Source organism: Schistocerca piceifrons, chromosome 6 (genome assembly GCF_021461385.2).
Source record: "Schistocerca piceifrons isolate TAMUIC-IGC-003096 chromosome 6, iqSchPice1.1, whole genome shotgun sequence".
Taxonomy (NCBI): Eukaryota; Metazoa; Arthropoda; class Insecta; order Orthoptera; family Acrididae; genus Schistocerca; species Schistocerca piceifrons.
The window spans coordinates 129,429,927-129,444,983 of record NC_060143.1 but is presented as its reverse complement, the minus strand read 5'-3'; the positions used below and the strand labels follow the sequence as shown (position 1 = coordinate 129,444,983).

At 39.9% G+C, this 15,057-nt stretch overlaps 1 protein-coding gene across 1 annotated transcript in view; it reads left to right on the top strand.

Annotated features, from left to right (window-relative positions):
- The first annotated feature begins 238 nt into the window (after positions 1-238).
- LOC124802655 (39S ribosomal protein L14, mitochondrial) overlaps positions 239-15,057 on the top strand; it is a 35,562-nt gene continuing 20,743 nt past the window's right edge. The window contains exons 1-2 of the mRNA XM_047263560.1: positions 239-439; positions 720-923. Coding sequence (XP_047119516.1) covers positions 731-923 — 193 coding nt within the window. The 5' untranslated portion in view covers positions 239-439; positions 720-730. The remainder of the gene's footprint in view (positions 440-719; positions 924-15,057) is intronic.

Below are 15,057 nucleotides of genomic sequence, written 5' to 3'. Positions count from 1 at the left end.
CCAAACTAAACTACTACTAATCGCTTTCGCTTTCACGATCGCACCGAACTCAACGGTTTTACTTACTGGCAGCTTGGCGCGCTGCTGGCGCAGTGGACAAAAATATTGAGGCGAAGTGTCGTGACAGTTATGTTACTCTGTGAGCAGAAACACGTATATCGGTTCTTAACCGCAGCCAATCAGGAGGCGCAACCGCTCTATCCCGAAATGCTTGTACACGATGAACCAAAGCTTCGCGAGGCGAATGTCACGTCTTTATTGTTATCTTTGGGATAAGGATACAGTCAACAGTGTGTGTTTATTGTTTTGAAAGAAGTGGTTGTGTTATAATAGATTTCAGATGAGGTAGCTTAACATGTGCTGGATAATAGGTACATAAAGTGGCAAGGAAGCAAGAGCTGAACAATCTTTCACTAGGACTCACATCTGGTTCTTGCAGGTAACAAAAAACTGTAGTTTACACATTGCTTTATGTTTATTTGGTACAGTTGTCATGGTATACGCAATAGAAATATCACAATAGCTTATAGCACATTAGAAAAGGAAATGGCAGTGGGCGCACTTTGCTTGTAAAAACCATTACAGTTTTCTCCCACGGTTTAAATTTCTTAGGGTGAGAAACAGATTGACTATGTTATATATGTTCTAAATATACAGAAAATATTCTCATGGTTCGTACAACACAGATAGTGAAATATGTACGCTATTAATTCTTCCAGTTGCTGGCAAGATGAACATGATGCAGGCACTCAATGTAGCCAAGCAGGTATGCCAGATTCATACTTCAGCGCGACCCCATCAAATAATCAAGCTTACAAGGATGAGAGTTGTGGATAATAGTCAGATCGGGAAACTGGCCATGGCTGAAGGGAAACCACCAAGATGTATTCATGTTTACAACAAGAAAGGTGTAGGCACTATTGGTATGTATAAAGTATATCCTATACTGTAATGTTTATATGTTTACTGTATTGTTACTGCTCTTAAATGCTGTCTTACTAGTCTGAGAAAAGACAGATGTATCACTGAACAGGCATTATTGTCATTTACAAACCGAATCATAACTCCATTAACAGAAGAATGGAATCTTTTATGACCTGTCAAAAGCTTCAACTGTGTAAGCTATCAGATTCTTTTAAGGAAGGCAGAGTTCTGTTGGTTGAGTGGGTCAGTAACAATGTGCGTTAAATCCTACCTCAGTGACAAAAAAACAGTTGGATATCACAGATAGAACATGTGCATCATCTATGTAGGGCAATGGCAACTATGGATCCCCACAGGACTTAGTCCTTGGTCCTCTTTTGTTCATCTTTATTAAGCACCTTCTAATGTGTACCAGCTTTGCAATGCATTTTGCACTTTTTGTGGATGACACAACTTATGCGTAACAAAGTGGTCACAATAATCCAGAGGAAATTGCAAATACTGTCTGTCCTGAAGTTCAAAAGTGTTTTGATTCAAATGGACACACAATAAATGGGAAAGAGACACCACAGTTCCTTCATTTTCGTGTGAACAAAAAATTTTCATGGCAGGTTAACATTAAGTGTGGTAGTCAAGAATTAATGAATGTGGCATCATATAATTTCCTGGGTGTACACATTGATCATATCTTTCACCCTTTTTTTAAAAAAAAAAAAACAAAAAAAAACTTAGTTCAGCCGCTTATGTTGTCCATATAATTACTTACATTTGTGATACTGATGCTGTTAAAATGGCATACTTCACCTGTCTCCACTTACTATCTTATGCAGTTGTATTCTGTGGTGATCATACACAGATAACAAATTTTAAACTCTCAAAACAGGATAATTAGTGATGTGCAATGTTCACCGTGCACGTTCATGTAGAAACCCGTTTAGGTAATTATGAGTTCTATTATAAGAATCATTCTCTGCACAAATCAAATATTTCGTATCAGAGGCACAATATGAGGAGAAATCTTGACCTAAACTCTGAACTAAAGGACTTTAGTATTGTGCAGAAATAAGTGCAGTACAGAAGCACAAAATAAGAGCAGTACAAAAGCTCAAGAATGCTTTCCCTCTTCAACTTAAATCTTCTGTCAGTGAACGACTGTATAAATGTACCTGCAGCTCTGCACCATATGTGACAATACAATGCCCATGAACTTTGACTTTGGGAACAACCTAAGTCTTGCACAATTTTTACTGCATCCCTCACAATTTATTTTATAAGAATAATTATGTAGTTAGTAGAACATATTAATTTACAATTAAGTATTTATAATCACATGTTGTTCTGTATGCTTACGAAGTTTGTATTTTCTTTTAAGTGTCTGTTAACCTGTCTTATTTGTTCACGTTACATACATTATTTTATTAGCACTATATTATCTTCTTGAAGTACTGTTATTGGGCAGTTTCTTAATAAATGTTCTTCGTATGAATATTTGACATAACTTTTGATTTATTCTACGTCCAACTGAATCACTTGTTAACTGCATACATGGTTTCGAATGTTCATTATCCCAATAAATAACTTTTGAGTTTTTCATTGTTCCATATTAACTCTCTATGGACAGAATTATGAATCAATAAACACAAAAAATTAGAATCAAACAATGGAAAATCCAGGATGGAATGTAACAGTATTATGAGAAGGAAAGTTGCTACTCACCATATAGTGGGGATGCTGAGTGGCAGATAGGCACAACAAAAAGACTTTCACAATTAAAGCTTTTGTCCAATGGCCTTCGTCAATAATTGTCACACATACGCACATACACTCACTCACACAAATGCATCTCAAACACATGACTGCAGCCTGAGGCAACTGAAACCACACTGTCATATTAGAATCGTTACATACATATTACATTAGGCATCTAAAGATATGGGTGAATTACATATTGGCTAGTGAATGTTTACTCATATGAAAATACTTAAGAAGCCGAAACACTTGACTTGTATAGTTATTATCTCTTATGAAAGTCCAGAAAACAGTTTTTTGTTTTTCCGATGCACAAATGAGCATTATATTCTTCTGTCAAACAATTGATGGACTACCTTTGCAGTTTGGCATTTTGCATCTGCCTCTCTTCTCCAACACAATTTGCCAATGACCAACATTGTCCTGGCGAACAAACAGTTGAGGAATTAGTTTAGGTGCATGTTCTACTTTCTTCTTTATGACTTTGTTCATTCTGCATAGGACATTGGCTATGTCAGCTTTGAACTGACAAAGTGGCCTCTGCTTATTTTTGGAGATCCAAATGGAGTCACTGTCCCTTCTGTACAATGGCCATGGATTTACTACCACCATGTCAAGGAAGTGAAAAAACAGGTGCGTATAGTACTTCATTGATCTGATGTTGATTCTGTATAGTGCAATGAGAGAATCTTATAGATGCACTCTTCCCATAAACCTGTTGTAGACGTAAATAAATGATGGACGATCAACTTCAATTTTTGATTTGGCCTTCCTACCCCATCATTCCACTTTACTTTGGTTCTGCAGCAGAAAATGTAGATGCAAGTACTACAGATCTGTTATCAAACCATCTGGCACACATACACATTGACCGTCAATATCTGCCTCCCATTCATCGTATGTGCCGCCTCTGGATCACGGGGTCCCGGGTTCGATTCCCGACCAGGTCGAGGATTTTCTCCACTTGGGGACTGGGTATTTGTGTTGTCATCATCATTTGGGAAATGCCGAGAATGGAATGGAAATATTCGGATCTTGTACAGCTGCTGATGACCACAATGTTGAGTGCCCCACAAACCAACATCATCAACATCTCACCTTTTTTTTCCCCAAATCTTTGTCAGTTGCCAACACACAGCCAGGCAACCTGTTGACTCTGACAGTCCCCAACCAAAAGATCTTCATGTGAGCAAGCTCTGAAAGGAGTGGTATTGTTGTAAACAAATTGTCAAAGCACAACAAGTGGTTCCATTGTCGGGGAATGGCCTTGCAAAGTTGTAAAATGACATTGGCGTTAACCCCTAAATCTTGCATTCTGGCAAAGGGTAATGTGTCCCACAATACACTTCAGAAATGTACACAATTCCTTTCCAAACACACAAGATATATAATTTATACCCCCATTTGTGAGGTTTATTTGGCATGTACTGTTTGAAGCTAGACATTCCCTTGAACGGCACCATCTGCTCATCAACACATAGCATCCTATCAATAAGTAGGTTGTTAAATTTTTTGAGCAAAGTGTTTATTAGTGGCCTAAGCTTGAAAAGTGTCTCTTTGTTTGCACCTACATCAGGCATTTTGGTGTTGTCATTGAAATGGAGATTTGACTTTATATCTTCCCACCTCTCTCGACTCATCACACCTGACAAGCAAGAAACACTAAATGAAGGCGACCAACATAATTGAGTACGTGGTACACTAACAAGTGGCATATAGAATGCTGTCCCTATATATTGTTCCAGTTCACTGACAGTCAGCTGGAGAGGTTTAGCTAGATTCTTCTGTGGAGAGGTTTAGCTAGATTCTTTTGAACAGAATACAGGTTTATCTGTTCAGTAATATGTTTGAGAAGTTGAATGTCAAAGAAATGTTTGAAATACTCAACAAGTTCCTGGATTCAATTAGACTCAGGGATTGAACCTAGCCAGTGTGGTATATCATGAGCACTGTTGCCATTACTAATATGTCTCCAAACTGGTTTTCGCCTAGTGGCTCCATGTGACACTGAAGCAGCTGAAGTATTGTCTGCATCAGGAACACTGGTATCATCTTCACTACTTGCTACTGAAAGTGTCAAAACATATACTTTTTAGTGTCTTTTTAAAATCAATAAAGCAGAAACAGTACTACATAATGCTGCAGTACAGCCCTGAGATAAAAGCAAATACCTTACCATCTTCAGAACTGCTGGTCGTTGCTTCGCTATTTGTTGACTTGCTTGTCTGTCTTACTGAACGAGTCACTCAGGCAACTGTCATCGCTCTCTCCACTAACTACACGAGCAACAGCAAGCCTATTCTTTCCATAACATGCTGCAGCTTTCGTGATCTAAACAAACAACAGTTTTGTTGCATATGCGTAAGTTGTCAAATTTTTAACACTTACAGATTGTATGAGCCATATCTACAGTAACCGTTTTTCATCCAGAAGTACATCAATATTACACACATCATACAATATTTATGTAAAGTTGATAACTTGCATTCTTCAAGATCAGTAATACTAAGTAACTACAGCTGAAACACACATGGCCACACTCGCGGAACTCATTAGAGACAACTGTTCAAATAGTTGACGAAACTGCCACAGCGCAGGGCCAGTTTTGACATCTTTTGTCTGAAGCGTCACGCATCTGCTGCGCTTGGCAACTGCATCAAAATACTTCTTGTTAAGCCCATACGGCAATGTATTCTAAGCTTTACAAATTTGTTGTGATCATCAATAGAGGGTTAAAGTGGTGCAGATGGCTATTATTAATTAATCGGATAGCTTATGCCCTGGCACTACATTATACCAGAAAAAAAAATTATTATGTTATAATGTCATCAGAAATTTAATGGAGGACAAGTTAATCACTTGGTGTAAGTCCTAGAGCATGTGAAAGTTGTGATAACCATCATCGTAATATTTCGTGTAAGTATTAGGGCTGTATTTAAACGTGTCAAGCTGAACTGACATGTGGAACTTAGCACCAAGATTGGTGAAAATCTGGTGTGTCAGAGGAAAATACAAAATGAAAAGCTTCTCTGCTATTGTGTAATATTGGTTTAGGCCATGATGTAAATATGAGGCCACGAAGTAAATACAATTGGTATTTATCTGTTGTGCAGAACAGAACCATGTAATGTAACATTATGTGAGGGTTAGTGTTCAAATGGGAAAGCAGTGACTGATAAGGGGGTGAGACAGGTTGTCTAGACCCCGATGTTATTCGTCTGTACATTGAGCAAGCAGTAAAGGAAACCAAAGAGAAAATTGAAGTAGGAGCTAAAGTTCAGATGGAAGAAACAAAAACTTTGAGGTCTGCCGATGACATTGTAATTCTGTCAGAGTGAGCAAAGGACTTGGACGAGCATTTGAACGGAATGGACAGTGTCTTGAAAGAAGATTATAAGACGAACACCAGTAAAGCAAAACAAAGACAATGGAATGCACTCAAATTAAATTGGTGATGCTGAGGGAATTAGATTAGGATATGAGTCACTTAACCCATTAACTTACTAATATTTTTCCCAATAGTCAACCCTACATTACCATTTAAATTTATGAAACTCAGCATATTTTGTCTTGCACACTTTTCTCAAAACTAAATAATTTTTTTGATAGGCATTCTTTATATAGCCTATCTTAAAATTTATTGAAGTGATGAACAGTGAAGATAATACTGTTTCAGAAGTTTTTGTTGGTGTCGGTATACCCGCAACCATTCAGGCACATGCAATGCCACTAAACGTTTCTCACACTCGTGTCATGTGTCACTTTTCTTCTTCCTTGCTTTGCACACAACCCAATTTCCGGAGGATGTTTTCTTAATGAGATTGGGGGAGGCAGATAAACCCAACAAAATGTGCCCAATTTGCTGCCTGCAGTCTAACTGCGGAAATTCCAGATTAGGTCCATCCACATCTGGGGTAGAATGAGATTTTCACTCTGCAGCGGTGTATGTGCTGATATGAAACTTCCTGGCAGGTTAAAACTGTGTGCCAGACCAAGACTCAAACTTGGGACCTTTGTCTTTCGCGGGCAAGTGCTCTACCATCTGAGCTACCCAAGCACGACTCGTTCCCTGTCGTCACAGCTGCACTTCTGCCAGTACCTCGCCTCCTACCTTTCAAACTTTACAGAAGTTCTCCTGCGAACTAGCACTCCTGGAAGAAAGGATATTGCGGAGACATCGCTTAGCCACAGCCTGGGGAGGTACTGGCAGAAGTGAAGCTGCGAGGACGGGGCATGAGCCGTGCTTGGATAGCTCAGATGGTAGAGCACTTGTCCGCGAAAGGCAAAGGTCCTGAGTTCGAGTCTCGGTCCGGCACACAGTTTTAATCTGCCCGGAAGTTTCATATCTAAGGTAGTCTGATAGAGTGATGTCTGCTCTATTGTGTCCTCAGCCAGCTGAATTGTAAACTGACTGAAATTAGATTTTTTCCCCTGTACTTTGTTTAGGAGGACATATGAATTGAAAATCCCAATGCTGATCAGGTAAAAGAAAATTTTCTTACGTCCTTCGGCATATCTTCTCATGAGAGGGAAAGATAACAACTGCTGGTCCTGTCTGACAACTGCATTCAGTGAATTGTTGTATTGTGCAATTTCTTGGATTTTCTGGACTGAGGTTTTGGTTTTCATTACAGTTTCTCCTCTTGCTGTCATAAGTGACACCTGTATGAATAGTAGATAGAATATTTGGTTCTTTTTTATCCTTCCACTTCAGAGCCATAAGCTTGTGTGAAAATAACACTAGAGTCTCTCCTTTTTTAGTGTAGATTTTTGAAACTGGTATGGCATATTTAGCTCTGGGGATCTAACTGTCCCTATGGCATTTGTGCTCATTTCAGTGAGCCTTACAAGCAATGGTGAGGTAGTATACCAGTTGTCAACATATACTGTATGACCATTGTCCAAATACTGTTGCATGAGGTCCATGACAACAGCTTCACTAATCAGGATTTCTTTGTTGCTTGGTTTAGGCATTTTTCGTGTGTAAATATCAAATCCTGATCGATAACCACTATTTGACTCACAAATTTTGGGGAACTTTATTCCAAAACATGCCCTTTTTTTGGGGACTGAATTGGATGTAGCAAAGTCTACTCTTAATTTCATTAAGCTTTCATCAGATGCAATATCTTCCTCAACATTATAAATTCTTTGGAAATTTTGTTTAAGATGGTCAGTAAGAGGATGTAACTTGTTCATATAGTTTGCATGGTCAGCATTTTCATTATTTGCAATATGAAGGAGCCAGAAAATATGTAAGAATTTCCTGTAGGGCATGACGTAAGAAAAGAATGAAGTATGAATTGATTTCTTTACACACTAATATGACTGAAGTGTTGGCTGCTTCAACTGTGCCCAGAAAAGTACTTACTTATTTACTCCTCGACTCTACAGCCCTTGAAGGGCCTTGGCCTGCATCACAATATCCTGCCATTCTATCCAGTCCTTGGCTTCCTGTCTGCATCCTCTGACACTCAGCTTTTTCATATCTTCTTCAATTCCGTCCACCCATCTCTTTCTGGGATATCCCTTCTGTGGTCTGCCTCCAGCCTTGCCATCAAAAATCTTCTTATGTGTTCTGTCTTTGTCCGTTCTGACCACGTGTCCTGCCCTCTGCAGTCTTCTTATTTTAATGGTAGTGACAATGTCAGGTTCTTCAAAAAGTTGTTCTAATTCTGCATTCATATGGATGAGCCAACCTTCTTGATCGTGTATTGGGACATATATTTTATGCAGAACCTCTCTCTCCCAAATACTAAGGATCTTTTCCTAATTTGCAGTCATGGTCCATGTCTTGGCATCATACACAACACCTGCTCTTATAATTGCTTTGTAAATGAGGATTTTAGATTTTCATGATAGAAGCGAGCTCCTAAGAATGGGTAATGTGGCAATGTAGCATTTGTTGCCTGCTGCTACTCTAGCCTTCACCTCACTGCTGATGTCATTTGTCTCTTTGATAGTCGATCTGAGGTACTTGAAGTCTCTCACCCTTTCAAACCTTTTGCTGGCTATCCTGAGATTTGGTGGGTTTCACTGGTTGGTCATTGCCATATATTTGGTCTTTTCGAAACTGACTACCAGGTCTTGTTCTCCTGTACCTCCCTCCAGTTGTTGATGGGCATCGGCCAGCACAACAGTGTTTCATGCGAGCAATGCCACATCATCTGCGTAGGTTAGGTACTGCAGTGAACTATTGAAAATGGTTCCTCCTCTATGTAGCTCTATCTGACTTATGACTTTTTCCAGGTTGAGGTTGAACAGCAGTGAGAAGATGTGGTTATCCTGTCTCAGTCCCTTCTTCACTTCAACCTCTCTGAAGATTTTTATTTTACAGTTGGTTTCACTGAGGATCATCATAGTAAGTTTAATGAGCTTCTTAGGTATTCCAGCCTTTTTCATTACATTCCACAACGCCACTCTTGAGATGCTATCATGGGCCTGTTTAAAATCAAATTTAAAACTGGTTTGTGTTTATTTGATGTTCAAAACATTTTTTGAATAGGATGCATAATTTGAATATTTGGTCAATTGTTGGCCTATTTCTTCTAAAGCCACTCTGATAGTCTCCAATTCTGTCTTCCACGTAGGGAGTAAGCCTCATACTTAGGATCTTGGAAAACACTTTATATGTAGTATTTAGTAGGGAGATTCCTTGATAGTTCTGGAAGTTTAATTTATCTCCTTTTTTATGTATGGGGCACACACTTGCTGTTTTCCACTCCATTGGCATGCTGTCCTCCTGCCAGATGCTCAGTATTACTTTATGTGTTGCTTTCCACAGTGTTTTTCCCCACCATATTTGAGAATTTCCGCCTGGATCTGATCTTCTCCAGGTGCCTTATTGTTTTTTAAGGTCTTAATGGCTTGTATCACTTCTTCCAATGTGGATTCTGGTGTTAATACCTCTGGTCCATAATAAGTTATTTCCACCAGATCATCTTGTTGTAATCCTTCTACTTCTGCGTTCAAACAGTGGAAAATCCAGGAGGGAATATCGCAATATTATGACAAGGGAAGTTGCTACTCACCATATAGCAGAGATGCTGAGTCACAGATAGGCACAGTTGTGTGTGTGATAGTTGCGTTTGCATGAATGTGTGTGTGTGTGTTGTGTGTGTGTGTGTGTGTGTGTGTGTGTGTGTGTGTGTGTGTGTGTGTGTGTGTGTGTGTTTTGTTGACGAAGACCAGTGGTCGAAAGCTTTGATGAGAGTCTTTTTGTTGTGACTCTCTGCGACTCAGCATCTCCGCTATATGGTGAGTAGCAACTTTCCTTCTCATAATATTATTACTTCTGGGTTCAGTAACTCTTGGAAGTATTTTCCCCATCTATCAAGTTTTTTATTACTCTCCCCTATTAAGTACCCTTCTTTACTCGTATATATATTTGTTCTGGCTTGAAACTCAGCCTTTCCTTTTTTAATCTTTTGCTACATTTCACATAATTGCTTCTCTTCTCCAAGCTTTTTAATTTCTTCCTTTTTTTTCTTTTCTAGTGCTCTTTTCTACTGCCTGCAAACCCTCTTAGCTATGATGTGCTTCTCCTTATATTTATTCAGATTTGCTGTAGTTCTTCTCTGAAATGATTTCATTCATACTAAGTTACACTCCTCAGTTCTTCTCATAAATTCTTCATCAAGCCAATCTGGCTTCCTTTTAGCCCGTACCTGTCCCAAAACCTCTCTAGCGGCCTTGAGGATTGCAGTCTTACATCGTTTCCACATTATTTCCGTATGTTCATTTGACGTATCGGTATTATCCTTAATCCTCTTCTATTTTTGTCTGATATGCTCTCCATATTTCTTCTAACTTCATTATTTTAATGTCAAAATTCTTTTGTTTATGGCCTTTTTGTTTGCTCTATAGTGAGATCCTTTGCCTGTATTTAATTCTCACTAGATGCTGGTCTGAATTGCAAACAGTTCCATGTTGGCTCCTAACATCCATTACACCCAATCTGTGCATCCAATCAATCAATATATTGTATATCTGATTTCTAGTTTGTCCATCTGGTGACATCCATGTTTCTTTCTGTATCTTTTTGTGTTGAAGAGATCTACTGTTGACAGTCATTTTTTTACTTTAGCAAAATCTACAACCCTAATTCCGTTCCCTTTTGATATTTCATAGAGGCTATGTGTTCCTGTAGTTGGCTGACAGGCCTCTTCCTTTACTGTTTTTACATTTACGTCTCCTGTTAAGATCTTAACATCACGTTTGGGAGTCTGATCAACAACTGCTCTACCTTGCTATAAAACTCATCCTTTTGTTGTTCATCTGCCTCCTCTGTGGGTGCCTGTACATTTATAATTGTTATGTGGAAAAATTTTTCCGTTAATCTTAACATGGACATCCTGAACGGATGTCCATGTTAAGATTAACGGATTGGTTTGGAACACATCACAGCATGTTTCAGCTCTTTAGCGACCACAAAACCTGTTCCAAAGGCAATCGGTCTTCCATCACTAAAGAAGATCGTGAAATTTCCTGAGTCCCTTATGTCACTTCTGTTCCAATTCGCTGGAGAGCCAATATTTTTATACCGTAGTTGCTTACTTGCGTCAGCAGCTGACATAAGGCTCCTGCTTGGTATAGGCTTTGCACATTCCATGTTCCTACACATACCTCTTATCCTTTTTTGTTTGATGGGGCTGTCATCAAAAGATCTGTGTGGCTTGTCCTTTGTTATCATTTGCAACAATTGATTTTTACAGGGGAAGATTGCTAATCTTCTGCCCATCCATTTCAGGGGTTGCCCCTTACAGCTCGTTGGGTAGCTGGCTCCATTTTCAGCCTTTGTAGATTCATCTGTCGATTGCAAGGCAGCATTTGTTGGTTGGGGGTACCTCTGCCTTTCTTCCAAGCCATTGGCCCTCATACATGCTGGTTTTGGTCTGCCCCAGGTATTTTATTCCCCTGGTACATTCCATATCCGGAGAATGTTCCCCTATTCACCACTTGGGGAGGCACCCGATGGGGGACAAGCAACCCCACATGGGGCCCATAAGAAAACATAAAACAAAATATGCTTGAATTTCATCAGATGTAGTAGGAAATCAATCATTTTGATTTCAAAGTAGGATATTTTTTGGTAACATATTGTCATATGACAATATATGAAAAGAATAGTTCCTACTCACCATATAGTGGAGATGTTGTCTTGCAGATAGGCTCAAGGAAAAAACTGCCAAACAAAGCTTCTGATCAAACAGCCCTTCATCAGAATTATACAACATACACATGCATGACCACAGTCTTTGGCTGTCAAGGCCAGCAATGGGAGAAGCAAACAGGGTGGTGAGAATAAGGAGTAGCCTGGGGCGGAGAGGGAGAGGGAAAGTAGATAGGGGTGGGGGTCAGTAAAGTGCTGCTTATGGGAGCATAGTGGGATGGAGGGGGGGGGGGGGGGGGTGAGGGCAGTGGAAATAGGAGAGAAGTAAAAAGAGTGTAGGTGCATTGATGTAATAGAGGGCTGTGTAGTGCTGGAATGGGAACAGGAAAGGGGATTGGTGGGTAAAGGACAATTAATAATGAAGGTTGAGGAGGCCAGGAGGGTTATGGGGATATAGGCTGTATTGTTGGGAGATATCCCACCTGCGAAATTCAGAAAAACTTGTGTTGGTGAGAAGGATCCAGATAGCACAGGCTGTGAAGCAGTCGCTGAAGTGAAGAACATTGTGTTGAAACTTCCTGGCAGATTAAAACTGTGTGCCGGACTGAGTCTTGAACTCGGGACCTTTGCCTTTCGCTGGCAAGTGCTCTACCAGCTGAGCTACCCAAGCACGACTCACGCCCCATCCTCACAGCTTTACTTCTGCCAGTACCTCGTCTCCTACCTTCCAAACTTTACAGAAGCTCTCCTGCGAACCTTGCAGAACTAGCACTCCTGAAAGAAAAGATGCTGCGGAAACATGGCTTAGCCACAGCCTGGGGGATGTTTCCAGAATGAGATTCTCACTCTGCAGCGGAGTGTGCGCTGATATGAAACTTCGTGGCAGATTAAAACTTTGTGCCGGACCGAGACTCAAACTCGGGACCTTTGCCTTTCGTGGGCAAGTGCTCTACCAACTGAGCTACCTAAGCACGACTCACGCCCCGTCCTCACAGCTTTACTTCTGCCAGTACCTCGTCTCCTACCTTCCAAACTTTACAGAAGCTCTCCTGCGAAGCTTGCAGAACTAGCACTCCTGAAAGAAAGGTTACTGCAGACACATGGCTTAGTTCTGCAAGGTTTGCAGGAGAGCTTCTGTAAAGTTTGGAAGGTAGGAGACGAGGTACTGGCAGAAGTAAAGCTGTGAGGACGGGGCGTGAGTCGTGCGTGGGTAGCTCAGTTGGTAGAGCACTTGCCCACAAAAGGCAAAGGTCCCGAGTTCGAGTCTCGGTCCGGCACACAGTTTTAATCTACCAGGAAGTTTCATACCAGCGCACACTCCACTGCGGAGTGAAAATCTAATTCTGGAAACATACAGCATGCTCGGTGATTGGGTGGTCCAACTGTTTCTTGGCCACAGTTTGTTAGTGGCCATTCATCCGAACAGACAGCTTGTTGGTTGTCATGCCCACATAGAATGCAGTACAGTGGTTGCGGCTCAGGTTGTATATCATATGACTGTTTTCACAGGTAGCCCTGCTTTTGATGGGTTAGGTAATGCTTATGACTTGAATAGGTGATGATGGGAGGATGTATGGGACACGTCTTGCATGTAGGTCTGTTCCAGAGATATGAGCCATGAGGCAAGTCCTTGGGAGCAGGGGTTGTGTATGGATGGACAGGTTGGAAGGATTATTATGGTCTGTGAAGGCCTCAGTGAAATCCTTGGTATGTTTTGAGAGGGACTGCTGATCATACGGATGTGACAGTCACGGGTGGCTAATCTGTGTGGAAGGGATTTCTTGGTATGGAATGGGTGACAGTTGTTGAAGTGGTGGTATTGCTGGTAGTGGGTAGGTTTGATATGGATGAAGGTACTGATTTAACTATTTTTGACGTGGAGGTCAACATCGAGGAAGGTGGCTTGTGGTTGAAATCGCTTTACATAAGGTGGGAAAGGAAAAGGACACACTGAAGGATGGACCCGGATAATCGTATCATTTTTCCTTCGACAGTTCACATTTATTTACAGACCACATTACACTAACAAACTGAATATAATATTAACCATGCCAAAGAATGAGCAACAGGACCTTTTCTTTTTACAAATAATCAGTTTGAGCTACTGATCGAAGGCCCCACGCCACAAGCAAGAAGTCGATAACAAATACAAAATTGCAAGATAATAAGGTAAGACATTTCTTAATTAAAACAGTCTGGCCTTGGGATAATTAAAAGAAATTAGTCTCCCAAAACCTTAAGGACAAATCGCCACTTATGACTTATAAGGATCTTAAATAAATTTAAATTAATTTCAGTATTAATCAGACTAGCCTTGAAAGGAACATCTTTAGCTGTGATTACCAATTAGCAGATCACAAGTCCAAACATTTAATTTTCAGAACAGACCAACCATGAAAGTTAAGTGCCAACAGTCACAATCCAGCAAGATTTTATTTTACATGCATAGAGATGGCAAAGTAAATAGAAAAACATCTCAAACATTGACCACTAGAGAAAGTAAGCTCAAAATTCCCAAATTTGAGCACAATAAGTACAGGCTGAAATAATCTGATGTAGAAAATCTGAATGTTAATCATAAATCGGATAATATTACCTATTTCAGGAGAGACATAAAATACTTGGCAAAAAATATTAAGATAAGAGCTTGTAAATAACAGCGTAGGCTAAACAAACTTAAGAAATATGCTGCTAGAAAATCTCCACTAGGATAATGTCGGGCAGCCAAAAACACCATGGTGCTGCATAACAGCAACTGCCCCCCCCCCCCCCTCAGGTAAGTGCCACCTCAAACAGTAGACCTACTAAGAGATGCTAACATGAGCTAAGTTATAGGTTAAGAAAATGTAATTCGCCCACTCCTTATGGCATAAAACCTCCAAATCTGCCATAATAATCAAATTGCACTGAGCAAACACCACATAACAACATAAAACAATAAAATGGTAGCACAATAATTATCTCCTGCAAAATAATTTAATTGAATAGGGTGAAATCATTAATCTCAGAAAGTTACTTAAAATCGAAAAACAGTCAGTAAGTCACTCAGGCTACACAGCCAGAGACTTGTTTTTGCCAAACTGAAATTTCTGTGAGAAACAGAAGCTTACCTCTAGGAGGTGGTACATAATTACTATCATTTACAAGTAAGGCTCTCTTCCATGGTATTTAGATTTTAGAATGATCTAAAACACGGTTTGAACACCATACATTAGTTCAATAAATTTCCTTAATTATGTTAAAAGATTAAATAATTAATCCAAGGCATGAAA